At 39.3% G+C, this 21,834-nt stretch overlaps 1 protein-coding gene across 1 annotated transcript in view; it reads right to left on the bottom strand.

Moving 5' to 3' along the window:
* EGLN1 (egl-9 family hypoxia inducible factor 1) overlaps nt 1-21,834 on the bottom strand; it is a 35,106-nt gene that overhangs the window by 3,046 nt on the left and 10,226 nt on the right. Inside the window, exons 2-4 of the mRNA XM_027897719.1 lie at nt 5,638-5,757; nt 3,300-3,436; nt 1,887-1,954 (exon numbers count right to left, since the gene is read on the bottom strand). Coding sequence (XP_027753520.1) covers nt 1,887-1,954; nt 3,300-3,436; nt 5,638-5,757 — 325 coding nt within the window. The remainder of the gene's footprint in view (nt 1-1,886; nt 1,955-3,299; nt 3,437-5,637; nt 5,758-21,834) is intronic.

Here is a 21,834-nt window from a genome sequence, read left to right on the forward strand (position 1 = left end):
CCCAGAGCTTCTTGGTATTTACCTTGGTAAAAAACCTCTGAGGGATTTTTGAAATGCAACATTCCATTTGACCACCAACCAACACCTTTTCTGTCCTTTTTCTAAAACTTCACCTATTCAGGTTGCCCCAAATAAAGTCTGAATACCAAAACATTAACAGACACACATGCAAGAAAAAACCAAATATTCTGCATGGTTTTAGTTAGACTGACACTAATCCAAAAATGAAGTTTTTTATTTTATTCTATAATTTTATATGTTATTGTCAGTAGAAAATAAAAAGCATCTTGCACAATTCTTGCTGCAGATACAGAACAAAGAATACAATTTTAATTGCAAATGAAAACCAAAACCACAACAACATGATAATATAAACCAATTACAGGGCAAATCCATACTGAAGAAAGATGAGGAATTTCTTCACAGAAAGGGTGATTAAAAAAATAGAATGGACTGCCCAGGAAGGGGATGGGGTCACAATCCCTGGAGGTGTTTGAGAAAAGACTGGACGTGGCACTGAGTGCCATGTTCTAGTGGACCTGGCGGTGTTCAGTCAAAGGTTGGATTCGATGACCCCAGAGATCTTTTCTAACTTAACTGATTCTGTGAATCTGTGAAATTTAAACAACCCAGCCTTCCTTCTTTAAGTGCCATCAGTTTAGGGGGACCCTGGAGAGGGATGGGGGCAGAGGAGGGAGCACCTTCCCTTCAGGTGCAAGCCCACCCAAATCACTTCCCTGCACTCCCTCTGAAAGGCCAGCAGCTCAAGCTGTGCAGAGGCAACAGCACAGCTCTGATTCAGTAAAGCGGCTCCAGGAGCTGCACAGTCACACACTTGTGACATGAAGGCCAGCTTAGAGATAGAAAGGCTTCCTGTGGAGACAGGCAGGCATTATCTGTCACTCCTGACTGCCTAGGAAGTCACTGTGCCTTGCCAGGCGTGTGCCCCGGGAGCAATGGGACATCCTACCTGGCCGGAGCTGAGGGGCTTTCCCCTCACAAGCCAGGCAGGAGCTGCACTGCTCTTACCACTCCCAAAATACACAGTCACCAGCTGCACCAAGGAGGGCTGAACAGAACTGCAGCTTTCACAGCTGCTACACAGCTCTGGGGCTACTTAGGAGCTTCAGACACCTAACAGCACTGCATGGCAATCTCATTTAGAAATGAATGGCGCGTATCTTCAATATCATTGGTTTCAGAGCTCTTGACAAAACTCCGCGTATGTGTGCACTTGTGGTACACCTAATTTTGGTTTATTTTTAAACTACTGTAACAAACACAAAATTCTGATGGCAATTACAAGCATGGCAGAAGTTCTAGGCCATTTCTCCTTATAATGCTAACTTGAACAGGAAAATTAGATCAACTTCCTCTTGGGGGAGAAGCCAGAAAAGGAAAACAGATGCTAGATATGTGAAATTGGAAATGGAGGAAGTAACTCCATTCTTTGATTCTAGATTTTAATTTTAGGCTTTTGTTTTTCTAATATAAAATTCTAGTCAAGTGAAGTTGTAGTCACTTGTTGAATCACTACGGTCAATCAAAACTATTTCTGAGGCTCTCAGTTCTGCAGGATTTATTCTCTGCACCTATTAGGGAGACAAGACTAGGGGGAAGCTGTATCCCCCATGTAAAAATGCTAAGCAGCCTCAGGTCTCAGAGAAAGTGTGAGCAGGACAGGCACTGACCTGGATTTCTTCCCCAGTCTCTGCCTACGAGTTCAACCCTTGGGTCACCCTTTCCTGTAAAACCCAATTCTTGAGTTATGCCAATTTCTCCCTCTTTTTGAGTACGGGGTGGATCAAGGAGATGAGGCTAGACTACTTAGCTATTCATTCACCAAGAAAAGACAAACAACAGAGAAGATATTAACAAGAGATTACCTGTTAGATATTTTACTTTAGCTCGTGCTCTTTCATCTGCATCAAAATACCACACTGTTATTGCGTACCTAGGGAAATCGAAGGAAAAAGAACAGTGAGGCACTTGACATGAAACACAACCTAAATGAGACGATACTTCTGCAGTCCGACAAAATACAGTTTACAGAAAGCAAGTGGTTGTTCTGGGTTTTTTTTTCCTGTTAGTAGATATTTTCTGAACAGTCACTGAAGGGGTGACACTGACGCTCTAAGTTTACATTTCTAATTTCCTGATGAGTTTGCTATTACAGTTCTTGCCCAGCACACATAATGAAGTCTCTGCCTGTATCACCTTGCCCTGTGATCTCACCTTTTTACTAGGCCAAGTCTATCACTGAGCTACACTGTAAAAACCTTTTTTTGGACATTTGGCACAAGGAACAATTAACTACCATGGGTCATCTGTTTTTCCAATGCCCGTAGAGGATTTAAATACAAAATGCCAGCTATTGAGAAAAGACTTTAAGGAGCTTTTGTAAATGGCATTTCACCCTCTGACTCTGCCGGCAGCACAAAGGGGGAGGGGAGAGCGGTACAGCTTCTTGAAAGGCTGCAACAGGATGCACCGAAGGCAGTTTCAAGTTACTTCTCCCAAAGGTAGTTTGTTATCTCACAGCTCCAGTCAACATTCAGTTCTCTGGCCATCCAAATGTGTTAGAATATGGGCAACAAGAAGCATGGATCAACAACTCCAATGCCACCTATCAATGCTATCTGGAAACGTTAGTCATCACATGTGAGGCAGTGAATGTGGGTACCTTTAGCATCATCCACTGCCCTGCACTGAAGGACAAAGGAGGTATCAAGTTTCCCCTATGCCTCAGACTGGGAGCAACTCCTCTAATACTCAAAAGACTTATGTATCCATGGTTGTTTCCGCCCCATAACTCTCTCCCAATTCCCAAACTAGCACGTGGTGGCTTAGTTTGAAATTACTGTTTTCTGACAGGTCCCTCCCAGCAAGAGGGGACACAAAGCTGAAGTACCAAGTCAATCTTCCAGTAACACAGGAAGGTGCTAGAGACAAAGGGAAGGGAGAAGAGTGTAAAGCCACTACAGAGAAATAATGAAGACAACATCTTTTGGCAAAGTTGAGATCTGCTCCTGGCTCTGTGTGCTCCCACCCAGTTTGGCCAAGCATACACTCATCAACTTCTAGTGTTTCCAGTCCTCCCTCCTTTCTCCAAAATAAGAGATAAGGCATCATTACAAACTCAGCAGCACAGTGGAAGCCTAATCATTTACCCATAGGAAAAAAATAAACAACCCACCTTTTTGTCAGGTCATAATTCACAGTGTCACTCATTTCTCATTAGGATTTGCTCATTTCTTGATAAAACAGGCATCATGCAGTAGAGAGTCCATTAGTCCTACCTTGTAGCAAAGGCTGGCTGTACTTCATGAGGGTTGCGGCGATCAGACCAGAAGAATAGCAGTCTATCAAATTTGGGTTCAATATCAGCGAATTGGGCTTTACCTTCCGGAAATATCCGAAGGATGCCTCCACTTACCTACAAACCAAATATTTAAAAGCAATGCTTGAGAACAACGTCTCATGGTATTTAAAAGTACCAAATACCACATTTGAAAATACTTCAGACACTTGGAACTGAAACAAAAGTCTTTGTCAGGTGCTACAGACATTATGAATCTATGGCTTTTCTGTCAGTGCGTTTAATAAAATGTTTTACACATTTTTCACTGAGTAATTTCAGAATGCTTGCAAATATTAAACCTCTATTCATGTTTAAATAAAAGCTGTGGGCTTAGATTGGGGTTTTTTTAGCTGCATTTACCTACTTGCAAAAAATAGATAAGACTGACTGATATTACATAGGTAATATCAAAGGTAATCATAGGTAATATCAGTCTATATACAGACTATATACCTATCAGTCTATATACTATACATATATAGTCTATAGATATATATCTCTATATTGACGTAAAAATATCGCAATATAGATGAGCAAAAAACTGTATTTCACATCTGCGTTTTACTCTTTCCCATTAAAGAGATTATTTCGTTTAACAGCAGCACAAATTTATGTAATGTTTCTGTAATTAAAAGGAGGAAGGAGTAGGAAACTTCAAACTAAAACCTGAATCTGTATTACTGATGGTCAATTTAAATCTCTTCCAGGTTTTGAAAACAGTTGGGCTTAACTATGTGTGTCTAGAAAACAGCACAAGCAGGTGGGGTTAAATACCTAAGTCATGCTAACATCCTCCTACTTATGGTATTGATGTTGTTAAATCTAACTACAGATGGCCATTATAGGCCTTCATGTCATAAGAGTCATAACAGTGCAAGTACCAACAAGGCAAACTGATATAAATGACTGTTTTCTAATTGTGTTCTCAATTAGCAAACAAATGACGATTTAGATACTTTTGCTCTCCTAAAAAAAGTTTGAGCTTCTTCTTCAATAAACAATGTACTTGGTAATTTGTAATTTAAAATAGATTTTGCAGGAAATGAAATACCTTTCTTCTTAAATAAAATATCCAGCTAGTAAATTTTTCCCAGTTATTGTGGAAATGCAATTTGCTTGACTTCTACACTCTGGTATGTATTCATTGTATTTCCAGGAGAGAAACTATAAATCAACTAGAAATGCCTCAGAGCTGCATTTTAAGATGCTCAGTACAACCAGTGCACTTACATGCAAAGATATTATCATGGCAAAAAACGACTGGTAATTTATTTTCTAACTGAAGGATCCAATTTGACATGTCAAAGAGCATGCCAGAAACAGAAAGCTTCAAGTGCATCCATTTGACTCAACTCTCTGATCTACCAGTTCATGCATGTATGTTATGAGGGGGAAAAAAAGAAAAATACAAACTCTCAGCTGCAGCCTGTGTTATCCATATCTGTGTTATCCATATCTGCTGAACGCAATTCACAGAATCTGACTGCTTTTATGTGCTCTTCCACATGCTACTTCCTAAGTATGATAGAAGTATCAGTAGTTTTATTTTTTTCTGCACACGAGAATAAACTTCTCCATAGTTAATGGGACAGTTAAAGCTGTCTTTGCATTACTCTTTCACACTTTCAATACAGCCACTTAGCTACACCATTTTTTTTTCAAATCTACCAAGTCCCACCGAATCGCTAGAAAAATCCTTATTAAAAATTTACTTCATCATACTCATTTATAGTAAACTCTTAGACCACTTGAACTGTGCTGTAAGTCTGTTCTGCTCCCTGTATCTACAAACATACAAAGGCTTGTGCTGCTTTGAACTACATGGATGTAGCAATGACTGTAACACTTGGTTTATTTGAAAATGCTCCCAAGCTACAGCATCACTCTCTTTATAAGCATACTCCATTAAGCAATCTAGCTGCACAAACAGTAAACTCACAACTCAACAGGATTGTAAGGACAATAAACCAAAGTTTCATATACTCCTTATTTAGTCTTTGTGTATAGGAGAGGTATTTACTACTTTCCTTCAATCTTACTGTCAAAAAGGTCCTCCTGGCATAATTCAAAACCTTGAAAATTAAACATTTCATCTCTATCTGCTCTCACTAACAACAGAATCAGAGGGGGCAAAGGATACCCACAGCTAACATAATGTAAGAACGCAACTAAGGCACGGAAATAAGGACATGAAAAAATATGCCTGTGGTAAAAGTCCATCAGCAAGTATATTTAAAACAACAAAAAAAATTGTTTAGAAAGAAATTATTGCATACCTTGGCATCCCAGTCCTTATTAAGATAATATATACATGTAACACATCTTCCATCTCCATTTGGATTATCAACATGGCGCACATATCCTGTTCCATTGCCTGGATAACAAGCCACCATAGCCTGGAGTCAAAGAAACAAATACAGTAATTAATTTTATCCATGTGCGTGTGAAAGGTCTATTTTATCTATATTAATTCTAAGTAATTAATACATAAGCAACAGAAAAATTAAACTAGAAATACTGGGCAAAGAATTCTTTTTCAGTTGTGTTTTCTTTCTAGTTAAAAACTGGTTTTGAACACAGATGTCAACAACAAAGGAATGAAAGACACTGAGAGGAACACTTAATTAAGGCATGGAATTAAGGTGGGGCTACTCCCATGTTGTGACTAATCCTTCAGATTTCCCTCCCTTGAATCAAATAGAAGAGACAAAAATGTCTTGTATATAATTAAGTAGCATGTGCTTCTCCTTGTGATAAGTTTTTCAGACTCAAGTTCAGAGAGAGCTACCTTTTTGTCCTTTTTTTTTCCCCTGTGTTTCCAATTCAAAGAATTTCTCCTCAAAAAATGCTCTCAAACTTTATTTTTAGAAGACTTTTAGACAAGACTAATAGCCCATCTTACTTGATCACTCCAAGTGCATTCTTGGGTTTGTGTTTTGTCCTGTACTTAGGAGGTCTTTGAACCTTTGTTGAAACAAGCCTACGTGTACAACAAAAACATCCTTTTTAGTCAAGAAGTGAGAAATTGAAAACAGACACCGAACAGAAATCTGCAATAACCTTCTGACATCAAACGATTTCCAGTGCAGTAGTGTATTAAACTTCCCATGCTGCACTTAGCTCAGCTGACTTGAAAGACCCCTGGAAGATGATTTCTGCGTCTTCAGACATGTGGATGTGCATGTGAAGCAAACTGGCCCTGGCTAACAGACAGCCTGATTAGTTTGATTAGCTATCGGAGCACACGGCTGGTTCCTTGCACAGCACATCACTCCACCTTTATGCATTTGCTGGAAACAGCAATTACTTCAGGTTTTGGAAAGAGATCAGAAGGAAGTTTTCCAGATCAAGACACCACTGCCACCACAGTACTCAGACGTCTGCAGTGACAATATCATTCGTGCAAGAAATTTTAACATGAATTAAAAAACAAAACAAAACCAAACCAAAACAAAAAAAGTGTGTTTCTACTAACACTGCTAACCTCAATGACTGACTGTTGTTTGAAAAAACTAAAAACTTCTAAAAACAAACATTCCTGTCTAGATTTAGCCTGGTTAACTTAGAATTCTAAGACAGACCTCTGGACTGCAAACTCTTTTCATCTCTCAGGCAAAATATAAAAAAATACTTTCCCAATAAGTGTTAACTATGAAAATGTAACCAATATATTGAAGTAATTCAAATCAACTGTTTTAGTGCATTTTTTGCTTTATAGTAATAATTATAACTTTTGCCATCTCCTTTTAAAATCTCACAAATAAAGCTTTCCACACTTTGCATTACTTGCAAGAGTTGAGGAATATATTCAGAGCAGTAAACTGTGCTTTGAGGAGGCTAAAAAATAGTTTAAAGTACTTGCAGTTCAATTAGTAAAATATCCGTATATCACATGTAAGCAGAATGGATTCTACTATCTGGGGCTTAGATAGCAGCAACCATTTTAAAATCTTTATTTCCATATATACTCTACTAATGGCAGCAGCAGGTTTTGGAAGCTCTCTCTAGGCAGGAATCAGAACACTATTTGCCAAGTTGTAACACCGTGGTTACAAAGATGCCCAAAAATTAAGCCCAACTTCCCTCACATCAGTTGGAAGTGACTACACCGTATGAAAAGTACTCAAAACTACAAAATTCAAATATACTTCTTATTTTGAGATTAGGCACTTCAGCGTCTCCATCTCTTTACCATAATCATAATGCAGTCACCATTACAGGCCTCTCATAATGAAAACCTATTACTCATATCAAGAATGTGATCTAATATTTGGGAAAGTCATGACACAGCAGTTTTGCTGCAGGAAGATAAAGCCACAAAAATCAAAACAGTGAGTGAGAGATACCAAATAACGTAATAATGTTCTGTAATTTCCTTTCTTAGGAAGAAGAAAAAGGAACAAAACAAAAGTAAAGCTGGGCTGGAAGAAGATATTTGGATTCCACTGAAAGCAAACACTTTTGAAAAAAGTTCCATGTACCACAAAAAGATCCAACCAAGCTCTCACGGAGCACGAACAGTGCTGAAAGCAGAGCCAGGTCCAATCCTGTAACAGCATTCCTACTAACAGAGAAGTTTTAATTTAAGAGGTTTTGCTGAGATGTATCATGAAGATGAAACCCTGACATTAACTGTTCCTCAATATCTGTGTGAAACACCAATTAAAACTTATTCAGAATGAGGAGAACTTTGAAACCAAGTAGCTAGAGCAATGTCAATTCTCACTGAAATCACAAGGATTTAGACTTGGATATGAAAAGGTCTTCAGGCATGTAAAAGACCTACATATATGTCACAAGGATAAAAAAACCCTACTACTAAAATTTTAGGAATGTTCTCAGGTCTCTCTGGCCAATACAGCTTTTTCCAAAGGCAGTTGGTTGCAGTCTGCCTCTCAAAATATAATTTGCAGGTAGAGAAGCAAAAATTTGCATCCTACTGCTATAGTTCCCTTTTGAGGTCCTGAAACAGGTATTTGTTCTTTTTGCTAAACAGAAGGCAATAAAAGAATATTTAACATCAACATTGTTGAAGAAAAAGAGGACCAGCAGCACTTTTTTCTGGGTAAACACCAATTGTCACCAGCATCACATAGAGAGCAGCTGTATTCAATGTCAGAAGTATTTCATACAATTGAGTCTAAAATATTTTAATTGTTTAAAAAGAGCTCTTGTTTTCAACTTAAGAGTCTGAAATTTCTGCTATCATCAAATGCAAGAGACGAGAAACAGTTTTGCTGCGATAACTTATCTAATATGTATTTGTTGTAACAGTAGGAATGACTCAGACTTCAGCAGCAAATTGGAAAGCAAACAAATTCGGGACTGGGCGGGTGTAGCATAATATACATTGCTTTTGCCAGTTAGTGTGACAATTCCCTCTCCCCAATTAACCTATGATAAGGAAAGGTACAAAATGTAACAATTTATCGGTCGTGGGAAATAAATTGCTTTGTGTAACCATATAAAGCAAGTTCATGTCAAACTGTCATGTGCTGCAAGATTACCCACATGGAAAGGACAAAGAAGTGATCCACGTAAATTACAAAGCCACATACTTTTGTTGTTGCTTTAACATTTTACAGTACAAATAAGCAGGCAGGTATATGTCAAAGAGAGAAAAAGAATTTGTGTCTGTGATTGGTTTTGTTTTCCAAACACTGTTAATGGCCATCAATAGAGCCAGGCATTTGAGACCAGTAAGTCCAAGTCCTTAACATTTTAGGCTATGAACAGTAAGTTGCTAGCTCTCTGAAACAGAGTTGCCTGTCTCTTACCTGTCTTATCAGTTCCCCCACAAAAGTAATCAATGAATTCAGGTCAAGGTATTACTTGCATTTTCTTAATAGAAAATGAGATCTCCCCTTCTGTGCTTCTTGGGCATTACAATTTTTAAGCATTAAACTTAATTTCTGCAAACAATATATTTAAGCCACGTGCTGGATTTGTTGACCCACAGAATTCCTTTGCAAACACTTTAATATTAACCTTCTTTAACCCCGCAACATTTTTTTTTAGGCTGAGCACTCGTGTCGAGCACATGAGTGCTGTCCTAAGATACCCTCTGGAATTCATGAGTAATCAAGAAAGCATGAAAGTGATATCTGCCCAACCAGCATCTATCAAATCCAAAGTGCTCACATGCTAAAGAAGCTGCTGATTCACATACAGATGTTCTACTTGCAAATGTTTTAACCCTGGAAAATTAGGCCATCGGCCCAAACTGAGCACACTGTTAACAGAAGTAGTAATGGAAACCAGATTTTTTGCTAAGCATCAGCACCCCCAGCGTGCCAGCCATTACTCTAACAATTAAATGCACGAAGGTAACATCAGAAGGAACAAACCACAGTCCATACGGTTTTGTTCACTATGTAAAGATGCACCCAGCTAAGACACCCGAGAGGCACAGCACACCACTGCAGCTGAAAACATGATTTCATTTGGGACTAGCCTCAGCCTCCTTTCACAGATAAGTATGACAGCCCCGCTCATCTATAAAGAACAAAGACTTGCAGGTAAACAAATTAAAGTTTGCTCCTTTATCCACTCCATTTCTCTCACAGCTGGATACGTGCAAGTTTAGGTATCATTCCTTAAAAAACAAGAACGCAATAATAGCAAACTCTTAGGAAAGAGAGGAAAATACTAGTAACATGAGAATGTAAAACTCCTTAAGGGAAAAAAAATGCCAAACGTATAACAGAGACGACGTGTGTTCTGACACAATTATTTATTAATGTAAAATAACTTCATTGTTTAGCTCAGATTACAGAAAGCTGCATCAATCAAGGAGATGACACTTTTGCTGCTTTGCTGAAGGAACTGCAAATCTCAGTGAGCAAAACAAGATGTCTAAATGCAAGACCAATGACTTCCTACCAAAATTTATCAGATGTGCCCACAAAGACTTCACTGGAAATGCTTGGTGTGTGTCATCTGACAGATCATTCAAAGAAAGAAAACCACACACACCATTGGAATGAAGAACCAAAGAAAAATAATGAAAAAAAATCTGACTCATCCCTGTTTCATCCATTTGTGGTGTACTTCTAGTACAAAAATTTGTTCATCTGTGACAAACAACAGTCCTGAAGAAAAAAAATTTCACTTCAAGCACACATCAGGCTATGATTTTTCACAAGTTGAACAAAGTAAAAGTCAAATTGAAAGAACAAAAGACTGTTTTAGTACAACCTTGTGTGAGAAGCATCAACATTACTGATTTAATACATGCTAACATGGTACAACTTGGTTTGGATTCATAACTCCTCTGCAAATTCTTCACAAGCACAGATAGAAACTTGCAACAGAGAGAAAATATCAGCAGGGAGAAACTCCTGTCAGCCTCACCCAAAACAGAAGAATCTAAAAAGAGGTAAAATGAACTCTGGGACACAGCTAATCCAAATATTGCCATACTAACTTTCATCTGAGTAAAACTTCATGATGATATCCTCCATGATTTAGTAAGCAAGTCTAGAAAACCAAGTTTTCATACAAGTCAACACTGTGAAACTAGAAAAGCTGGAGAGAAATATCAACTCCTGCAAAGATTTCTCGTTAAAAATTCACACTTTGCAGTCATCGTCTTCTGGAGAACCTGCAAGAGGAAAGCAAACTACTACTTAGCAGTTTAAAAATCAAACAAAGCAGTAGCTCACATATCCCCAAGAGAGGATAGGAATCTAAGTGAGTTAGAAACTAACAAAAAAAACAGATTGACATGTTGCAGCAGCTTTGCATCATTATCCATAAGCCCTGTCTCCTAACACTAAAGTTACCACTACAGTCATTCAAGTTGCCCATATGAGCCATTATTTTCTGTTGCATTTTTCTCTGCAGATCAGGTAAATATCTAACTGGAGATCGAAGAAAAAAAACCCAAACAAAACACAAACCAGTAAAAAAACAATAAACCCTGATTACACCACAAGTCAGCTATTTGGGTCATCTTCTGGCAAGCACAGAGCAAGCTGCTCTTCTAGGGAAAAACAACTGAAGGCAAGGATGACAAACACAGGTCACCCTCTCCTGTGGCTGCTAGTTTTAGCAGAAAGTTGGAAAAGCTGGCAAAGGGAGGGCAACCTGAACTGAGAACAGAGATGAAAAACAAACTCAGATAGGAGAGAGGAAAAATTTGAGAGTTGACATAGCTGCTTACACTATTAATAGAATCAGCACACAGCTATGTACGTGGATTACATCTTCCATGACCTTCTAGGGAGTTCAGAAACTAATGGTAACCCGACCTACCTCCCTCCTTCCCAGGCTCTTCAATGCAATGGCCAATACAAGATTTCTACTTGCTTTGGATAGAAATACATTTTCATAAGTGTAGAAAATCAAGTAACATAACATACCATACCATCAAAAGTTTGGCACAACATATTAACACTTTAACTACATTGCTTATTTCTAACTTGGCCATCAGATGCTGCTTTCTCAGACCAAAGTTCTGAAAAAGCTTTGCCAACACAGTCGCAGCAAGCTCTTCATCTTCTCTTAAAGTCACTGCTTTACTCCTGTCTTCATTTTTACATGACATTACCCTGCTCACAACATTCACTTCAAACATCCTAGTAAACTGACACAAGCCAGAAGGCATCAGCTTTCATGCTGGTTCAGTGGCCACATTCAACCCAGCTCTCTAGGGCCAGAAGATCCACATGAAGTTTGGATCCAAACACCTTGAGTGTAACCATGGTGCCACACTCAGCAAACCAGCTCAGGTATTTTTTTCACTGTAGAAAGGTATAGTTCAGTACTTCCCCTTTACCATTCAATTCTAATTGCAGTCAACAGCGGGATCACACAAAGTTGACTTCCTAATATCACTCCTTTAATCCATGCATGCACATAGGCTCCAAGAAATTCTCTTGAATTGCTGAAGAAATGTGCATACAAGTCTAGATGATTTATCAGTTCTTACATGTAGGACAGAAAAAAACCAAACCAGAACTGTATATTCAGGAAATTACTGTGCCCGTGGGATGTCCCTACACTTTGGTGAATATATCTTGCAAATAAAAAAAAATAAGATAGAGAAGCTCTCATGAAGCCATCAGGCAAGAGGCATTAACCTGGGGTGAGATTGTAGAGATTACCAAGAAGGGGACAGAAAAAGGCACATTCCCTGCATGGAAGCTTTGACTGAGCCTTGTGGAGAGCAGGGCAATCGAAGAAACACATCTCCAAAGGTGAACCGATGAACAAGTGAAACCAGTGCAGACAGACATAACAGGAAGATCTAAAACACACTTCCTAACTCCCAGCTGAGGTCCTGCAGCCCTCATCGCTACTAAACTGAGACAGAAATGTTTAAACATTAACAAGGTTTTCTGCTCTCCTATACCTGAGCTTGTAAAGTTACAAGTCTCAAATCTCCAAAGGCAAAGAGATGGCTGAGTCAGCTCACAAACTGCAGGGGGGGAAAGTATAGACCGTATTTTCTGTAACAGTTAACACACTGGCACTTTCCAGGCTGCTAGCCAAGTCAGATGGGACATGCCTACTCTCAAAATTGCGCCAGTTTAACCAAAAGGTGCTGTTTTAGAACTGAATCAGTGAAAGCACCCCTCTAGTCCTTCAATCTTATGAAGGCCTCATTTCAATTAACTTAATCTAACTGCTTATCAAGAAAATAAATTAGGAAATTAGATTGGGGTTTATATCTAAAAAAGTACACAGAGAGCTGGCACTAGCTTAAATAGGGTACTAAAAGAAAAAAAAAGTTCATCAAGTTTATCTAACATATCTCTGAATATAAACAATGTCATCGAGCCTCAGTCACCTGCATTCCCTTAAAAAAAAAAAAAAAAGAAGAGAAGAAAAAAGAATTAATAATAGCACATCCAAGATCTGTCAGTGCTTCAAAGTACCAACAGCTCCCCTAAGGTTCAACATAACATATTTTTATAGTTTTGATATCAAAGTCTACTGCAAACTTGAAAAGATCAACAACATAAAACAAAATAACCCAAAAGAATCCCTCAGATTCTTATGTGTGATTCTGAGGCTTCCCAAATAAGGTAGATGAAAAGCACTGTCAGCAGGGGCAGAAAGTTCTCTCTTAAAAGCTCAGGAGTAAACACACCACTTCGCAGGTAGGAAAGGTTTAAAGCGATTTTGTGTCAGCCTAAATATGTCTACATTATGATTAAATAAGTTGACCAATACATTTCAGATTCAAACAACTGTTGAATAAAATTAAATATGTTTGTACAATTGGCAGGCCTCCACGGCTTACTCCCCATTCCCTCCAAGAGAAGCAGACTCATGACTCACTGTTTTGGCGCTGTACAAAAATTTGAGAGAAGTCAGTCAACACCAATTTTAAGAGTCTGGTTTTAATTTAACATCATAAATGCTTTGAAATGCATAACGCCATTTAGAAAATAAGCACTTTGAAACTTTTTTCCCCAACATGGGGAAGAACTTTCTGCTCTCATGTGAGACTACTCAACTTACTACTTTCATCACTACCCATTCAGAAAGGGCACAGAGAAGCAACATCTTTAAGACCTAAAAATAACACTAAAGCAAATTACAACAGTGCACTAAAATAGTAAGAAGTTAAGTCTCATTCAGCTGCATCACTTAAAATATATTCTGACAGCAGTTTGTGCACACCAGATTTCCAGAGCCAACCACACGACATCAGCAGGCACACTCATACGTAACATATGAAGAACCATGGTAACCTATTTTAAGGTTTTTACATAGGATAAGTAAATTTCTTCAACCATGTGAGATCTACTGGATAACTGAACTTTCAAAAATGACTAGACTCTATCTTAAGAGGTCTTTTTCAACCTTAATGATGCTGTGATATGTTACCTTAAAAATAAAGCATGCATATCAGCCCAAACTTCAAGGTTGGAGACAATATACTTAATACCAGGAAAGGCTGGGGATGAAGAAACACTAAGAATTAAGGGTGAACAAGAGGTGGTTATTTTTTGGTTTTATTAAAAAAAAACCACCTCATTGTGAAAGTGAATGCCTAAGAAATTTGCCACTTAAGGAATATCACTCATCATCACTATCATCCTCCCCCCAAAACTGTACACACTGAGAAGCCTGGAACTTCTTTCCTACAAAAGACAAGAACATGTACATGATCATTTTGCTAAATACTAGGAGAGAGATTAACTTCTTGCTTAAAACTGCAATATTGTTTCTGCTTTAAAGAGCCACATAAACAGTATGCTGAGGAAAATTATTTTTTAAAACAGTTTTTAAGGATATTTTCAAGGGGATGTATATGATTCAGGATGGCCACAGAATTCCAAACTTCACACCATACACTGTAACATTCACTTCTACTATTACAGTCCAAACAATTCTTTGAAATTATTTATAGATTACAAAAAAACCAAACTATACACTGAAATGCTAATAGACATTTATTTATAGACACTGATTTAATTTATATTAACACTGCACAGAAGTATGACTAAGGTCTAAAGCCAAATAGCTACAAATAGCCTGTAATAAGCTTTCAAGCCACCTAAAATTTAAATGCCAAAAATGCTGACTCTGCCCATACTACTTTTTACAGGCTTTCACATGTAAACTGTCTCCATCCAAGCCTTTCTTTACAATCCCACCATAGCCCTATAATAAGGCCTCTCTCCCAGCTGGTAAAAACAACACTTAAGGTTTTTTTGGTTTGACCAGATCACCCAGTATATCCAGTTCAAATGCAAGCAGGCATTATACAAATCTACCGGTATTCCAGCTGTCTCAGATTCCCACCAGTGCCTGGGCAAAGCCTTGAGAACAGCTGAGGCCACACAGAACTACAGGCTGATCACAAACACCAGGAGCAGGACTGGTGATGTTGGCATGCAAGTTTGGAAAAGTTGCTCCCAAACCCATGCCTTCCCTGTACCTCCCAGCAGAGCCAGCCATGACATTTCTGGTTAAGGAGGCATTGTGCTGAAACAGGGAGGCTGAGCTCCTGGAAGTCCTGGAGGAGGGCAACGTATTTGCCCTAGGAGTTTGTGTGACCATGTGAGCACAAGAAAGATCTGAATGTACCCAACACCGAATCCAAGCAGCAAAAAACACACAAGGAAACTGCCGGTGCTCGCCTAGCCGATACAAAAGCCCCACTGTCTTCTTCAACGCCAATTCAGCTGACCCTATAGCAAGTGCAGGCTCATGGCAGCAACAAGATCGTTTCTAGGTTAGGACTCCCTGCAGAGCTCCCTGGTGCTGCTTCAACAGGCTTTCTCCAAGTCTCCTCATCATCACAACCACTTATGCCCCAAGAGACCTGCACGATGCAAAGACACATCACTCTCATGGCCTTGGGAAAAATAAAACATGCTGCATTACCAACTATGATGTGGTTAAAATGGACCTATCTGGTAGGTTCCAAGTTAGGAAAACAACCAAGTATGAAAACAACCAATCCAATCAAAAAAGTTACCTGTTTTCCTCTTTGTCACTATTTCAATAACAAAAAAAAATATTTCATATATTCATCAAAAAATTCACCCTTCCTAAAAGGCAAGTAGGCTTCTCCACAGATTGGCCCTTTCCTATGAGTAACAACTAAGTTAATGCTAACTGACAGTTATGACTGTCTATAACTCAAGAACTGTAGTTAGACTTCAGATGCTAACCTCAAACCCCAAATTTCCCACTCTAAAAACCAGGTGGGGGAACCAAACTCCACAAAAAGTGATGATGTAAGCAGAAAATCCTGACAGGAACAAGAAAGCCTTTCTGAAACAATTTGTTACTGAGATCTTACTTCCCTCTTCCGAGGGAAGAGTACGGAACCAAGACCTCTGTCCCCAAATGCTCACAAAGAAAGTTAGAAATCTCAACACCAGCTGTGTTAGCATGTAGCCAGCACTTACATACTTTTAAACCTTCTTAAAAGCACTGCATTTAACATAAAAGGGAAGCACACTGTTCCACACCCCACCTAGAAATAATGGATTTCAAGACAGGATGTGCACACCTCATTCTTTTGTGTTTCTGCAGAAAGTTTTATCTGTATGTCCCTAAAAATCCAATCAGCAGAAACTTTTCTGGTAAACCAAAGGACAGTTAGGGCTCTGCAATCTACCATACTTAGAGAGTGGGGAGAGACTGCAGGGATTAGCAACAGTAGCCTAGATCAGAGGTGTCACATCACTGTTCCACAGGACGTATTTATGCAACCTACATGCAAGATATGCAGAGCTTAAGTAAAGCCTGTTCCCAACTTAATGTTGTGTTAATTAAAAAAAAAAAAAAAAGGAAAAACAAACAAAAAATATAATGGATGACAAAGTGTTTGCCTTAGTCTGCAAATACCACAAAACAACTCAAGGATATGAACTCATCATCACCTCAAGCAACAGCAGTGGAAATTACTGACAGACATACAATGTACAGTGAAACAAAGGGAAGATGAATAAAGAAGCCGGCACCAGAAGGAACAGCAACACTGACAAAAGTCTGCATTACTGGAAGGGGGAAAATAATGCTGAATATCACAAGAACTAAGGAACAAGTGGAACAGCAATCAATCTTAAAAATCCTAGATCCAGATTTCAGGATTGGCAGAAACAGATCTTTCAAGCAGAATCTATATTTTAAAATGAAATTTCTACATAATTACTGAGAACAAACAACAGATCTTCTAAAACATATATCTAGTACTGCACACTAACACTAGATAGCAGTTTCTAAATAGAGGACTGCATTTCAAGAAGTTATCTGTAGGCAGCCAACTGATTTACTAATTTCCATTACGTGTAGTAGATGGCCCTGTATCTTTACACCAGAGACACTACAGATCCCAAAACTCATTTTGTTTCCTCTCTATTTCACAACTGTTTTGATATGGGCACCAAAGAAGAGGAAAGCCAATTCTGAAGCCACGAAAGGCTGAAGGAAAAGAACACGGAGGAAGAGGAGGAGTGGATAAGGACTTGTGAACAGCGGATGCACTTGCCAACCATGCGCTACAGCAACGAAGGGAGCAAGTTCCACAGCACGGGTTTTAATTGCGACTGCCCTGCTAGTAACCCCATGAAATGAGGCTGCAAGCACTAATGACTGAGACACCCCAGCAGGCTTCAGCTGTAATTGCTTCTGTGTGCTTCCGGCCCCTTAATGAACCACACTACAAAACATCTTGGACATTGGAGGTTACTCTCAGCACACAGAAGTGCAAGCAAAGACCAGAAAAAAGCTTCCGCTCCACACACAGCACAGCACTGTTGCACTCATATCCACCCACCACGGGCAGAAGGCTGCTCACATCATCTGTCTCCCAGATAAAATGTTCACATGGAGTGGCTTGCAAAAACCTAACTATCTCTCTGAATGGCAGCTCTGCCCTCAAGCCTATCTACTGACTTATCCCCCCACTTGGCACACACACAAATCAGTAAAAAAAATATATTTTATCCCCAGGATCAATGCAAGCAATGCTATACAGCTACCATGAAAACAACTGAAAGTTACTCCAGAAAGCAAGAATCTACTTACTCTGTAAAGGTAACCTTAACTAAGGGTTCCCAAGGTAAGATAGCCCTTCCTTGAAGATGAAGGCTAGATGACAAAAGAAAGTTTAAGAGACTTTTCAAAGGAAAAAAATCTCAAAGGGAGTCGACTTTCTCATTGCTGGCCAATTGTGTTCCCCAATGAGACCCTGAAAAATTCCCATCACTCCCTCTAGAAAGCTGTTCCCAAAAGGTGGGTGGGAGAGTGAAGGCAGGGGGGAAAGGGCATTGGAATTTTCACTCTTCAAAGGCATGTTTTCTCTGGGGTTTTAATACGGAGCTATTACAAACTGAACTGTAGAAACTGAAATCTCAATGGTCAGGAAGGATCCTTTAATACTAGCTTTGTCTTTCAATGGGTGTGTTCCTTCAAAGTAGCAGGATCTGACTGTAGAAAGAGTAAAAGACACAGTAAAAAGTAGAAATCTGCAAAATTCCAGTTGCTAAAGGAGAAGATTAAACTAAAAATAAAGATAGCACCTTCATTTGTATTTCCTGTCCTGCATGTTTACAAATAAAAGCTATAGGACTAAAAAGGCAAAAATAATATATGTTTAGCTTATGACCTCTTACAATATAATTTTGGCATAGCCTTGGCTCATGAGAGAGGCCACTCCCATTTTCTATTTTCACTAAGGAAAATGACAAAGTCAGGACTCCAGTATAGGAACTCCTGTGTTATTCTTGAGTCTGTGCCAGGTGTTAGGAGGCCTTCGGGAGTCACTACATGTCATTTTCTCCAAGCTATAATGGAGATTTAATAAAATTTTACTCAAGGCATTAACTTTAATGCAAACGTTAGAAATTTTTAAGTATAAAGCACTTCAAGCATGTATCTTACTTACAAGGCATTTCAAAGTAACAGAACAAGCAAAGCAAAGAGCACTAAAACAGGAAACTGCAACTGCAATTTCACTACAGCAAACTAACCTTCTCTCAGTGAAAAATGAGGAGCTACCACCAGGATCCCCACAGGACCTGTACTTTTCATATGTGACCTGGGAAAAAGAGGTGAGCAGCAGAATGAGAGTGTTTACACGCAGCAATATGCTGCATAGCTCATCCTAGCCCTGGCTGCAGAAAGGTACACAGAAATGTGCAAAATGATACTGTGTGCTTGGACAGCAAAACAGCAGGTGAAATTCAGGAAAGAGTAACTGCAAAGGAACACCCCTTGGGGAAAAAAAAAAAAAAAGCTTACTTATAAGGTGATGTTTTCTAAATTGGATAGCATCACTTTAGGAAAAAAAAAAGTAGTAAACACAGGCTGTTTTGCTAAGAATACCATCTCAGCACAGCAGAGGAGGCGACTAAAGTGTCATACATCACTAAACAAGGAAAGGTGACATCACCGTGCCAGCATACAAACTCATGATATACTTGAGATTAAATACTGTGATTCTGCTTGCCATACCTTATTAGCAGAACCAGAAAAGCTACACAGAAGAGCAGCAGGAATGACCAGAATAGTGGAACAGTACCCATTGGATAAACACTAAAAAGACTACAATTTTTCAGTTTAGGAGGGAAAGCATGTCAGCTGAAAAAATGCATGGAAGCAAATGCCAGATTTTTTTAAAAAACATGACAAGTAAAACTACAGGGAAATGAGTTTTCAAAATACAGAGTCCAGGAGACACTGAAACCACCATCAGTAGGTTTTAAACAAAAGGAAGTTCCTTTTCCACCTAATCAAACTGCAGGACTCGCTGTTACAGGATGTTGCAGAGGCCAAAAGTACAAATGGCTTTTAAAACAAGATTACATAAATTAATGGCAAATATGTCCATCCATCTGCACGTATTACAAGCAGTGGTCTAGATGCAACCTCTGGCTCAGAGCTCCTGAACTGACAGCGCTGGGTGGTACATAAGAGCATCAGTTTATATACACTTTGAAGCTTTATACACACACCAATTATTATTTACAACAAATACGTAACAGTATGAACATAGATGACAAATACTTGTGTGAAATGGAGACATCTGACAGGGAAGAACTCCCACAGAACAAATATGAGAAGGCAACTTGCTAGAACATGAAACTAATTATCCAGAGTGCAAAAAGTGAGTAAAACAGGTCTTTGAGCAGAGTGAGTCTTCAGCATTTGAACAGTAACAACAACTGGGTTTAGTTGTTTGGTTTTTTTTAATAGTAAGACTGGATACTGCTCAGAAACACATGGCTTTAACCTACAATTCAGGGATGGTCTAGCATCTGTTTCACACAGAAGGTCACTTCAGATGAGCACAACTCCATCTGGCCTCAATTCACAACTAGATATATGGCACGGGTGGTCACACTGGCACCTCCCGAGAGGCACGTGGCTCTTATCTTCCGAGCGCAGTCCTTGCAGAGGAGTCCATTGACAGGATGCTGCAACTGCTGAATACCTGGCAGGGAACAGCAACTGAGGGAAGCCTAGCCCTCTGCACCCCTGCGGGGGCAGCCCCCCTCTCTCAGCACCTCTTCTCCTCTCCCTCAACAGAAAATGAACCCACCACCACAGAACAAGGTCTCCAGGGGGGCACAGGCGGGATGGAAGTAGGCAGGAGCAGCAAGTTCATGTGGGGAATACAGATGAAAGAAAATTACTAGAAGGCAGATGGGGGGGGTGAGGATTGTAACTTGAGAGCCTCGGGGTTTTGATTTATTCAACAGCCTGAATAAAATATATGAGCCTGACTCTTACCTCTTCAAATGTTCCCTTCTCACTCTTCTCTGAACTTTTTTTAATATCGAGTGGGTGGCATTTTTCTTAAGTAAAACTGAAATGTATTGAAAATAATATTGTCCAGACGTTTGTAACAAATTTGCTACATAAATAAAAATACGTGACATATTAAAACAAAGCATTTTTGGTAGTCTGTGGCTTTGAAACAGCGTATTTTACTTTTCTGTCTGTCTTGCAAAGAAAGGATAACTATCCCTGCTGCATTATGCCCTCTCAGTACAGAAGTGGTCCCAAAATCAAATATAAATTTAAAAATATTTCTTAATTTTGGAGAGAAAGTATGAGCTCCCTATAGATAATTGATTTTCATTTCTTAAACCTCTTCTTAACAGTCTTGTGAAGTGTATGCATGCTTTGCAAGCTATGCTAGGAAAGAGCTATGCTATGAGTATATGCACCTGTGAACTGAAACACAGGCAACCTGGGAGAAATCAGGGAAGAGACAGCTGCACAGACTCAGTACAAGTGACCACCTGAATGACCAAAAGAGATCCAAGGCAGGAATATTTCAAACAGTTAGATTACTGACATATTCAACCACAGTGATCCTTTAGGGAGCAAACAACCACTAACAGGAAGACAGACTTCTGCCCACTTCACTCAGAGATGCAATAAGCAGAACTTATCCTGACAGTGCCACTTCTGGAAAAAAGTGTTTTAACAGATTGCAAAAACTGTCTTTTTCAGTATCTCCTCCACTCCAAACTGCAGTATTTTTTTTTCCATAGGAGGGCTGAGGTTGGCAGGCACCTCTGGAGATCATGAGGTCTAGCCCTTGCTCATCCACAGCAGGCTGGGTGAGCAGTAATCAGGTTTTGAATATCTCCAAGGATAGAGACTCCATAACCTCTCTGGCAACCTGCTTCTCCATCCGATCACCTTTACAGTGTAAAAAACATTTCTTACATTTAAATTGAATGTCTTTCATCTCAGTGTGCCCACTGCTTCGTCACTGAGTACTGCTGAAAAGAGTTTGGCTCCCTCTTCTTCACTCCTCCCATCAGGTATCTGTACACACAGGTCCAGTCCCCTCATACCTTCTCCTCTCCAGCATAAACAGTCCCAGCTCTCCCAGCCTCTCACCATATGATCTGAAAAAGCAAATCCACCAGTATGAAGAGTGGCACTGAGCGGCTGATGAGCTGTCATATAGGCGCTTAAGGAGACACAAATAAGGTTAAGCCAAACAGAGGTACGATTAAGCCAGCATCTATTTCACTGGGCAT

This window comes from Empidonax traillii, unplaced genomic scaffold (assembly GCF_003031625.1).
Source record: "Empidonax traillii isolate 1590-97213 ecotype Southwest subspecies unplaced genomic scaffold, ASM303162v1 scaffold556:size416722, whole genome shotgun sequence".
Lineage (NCBI taxonomy): Eukaryota > Metazoa > Chordata > Aves > Passeriformes > Tyrannidae > Empidonax > Empidonax traillii.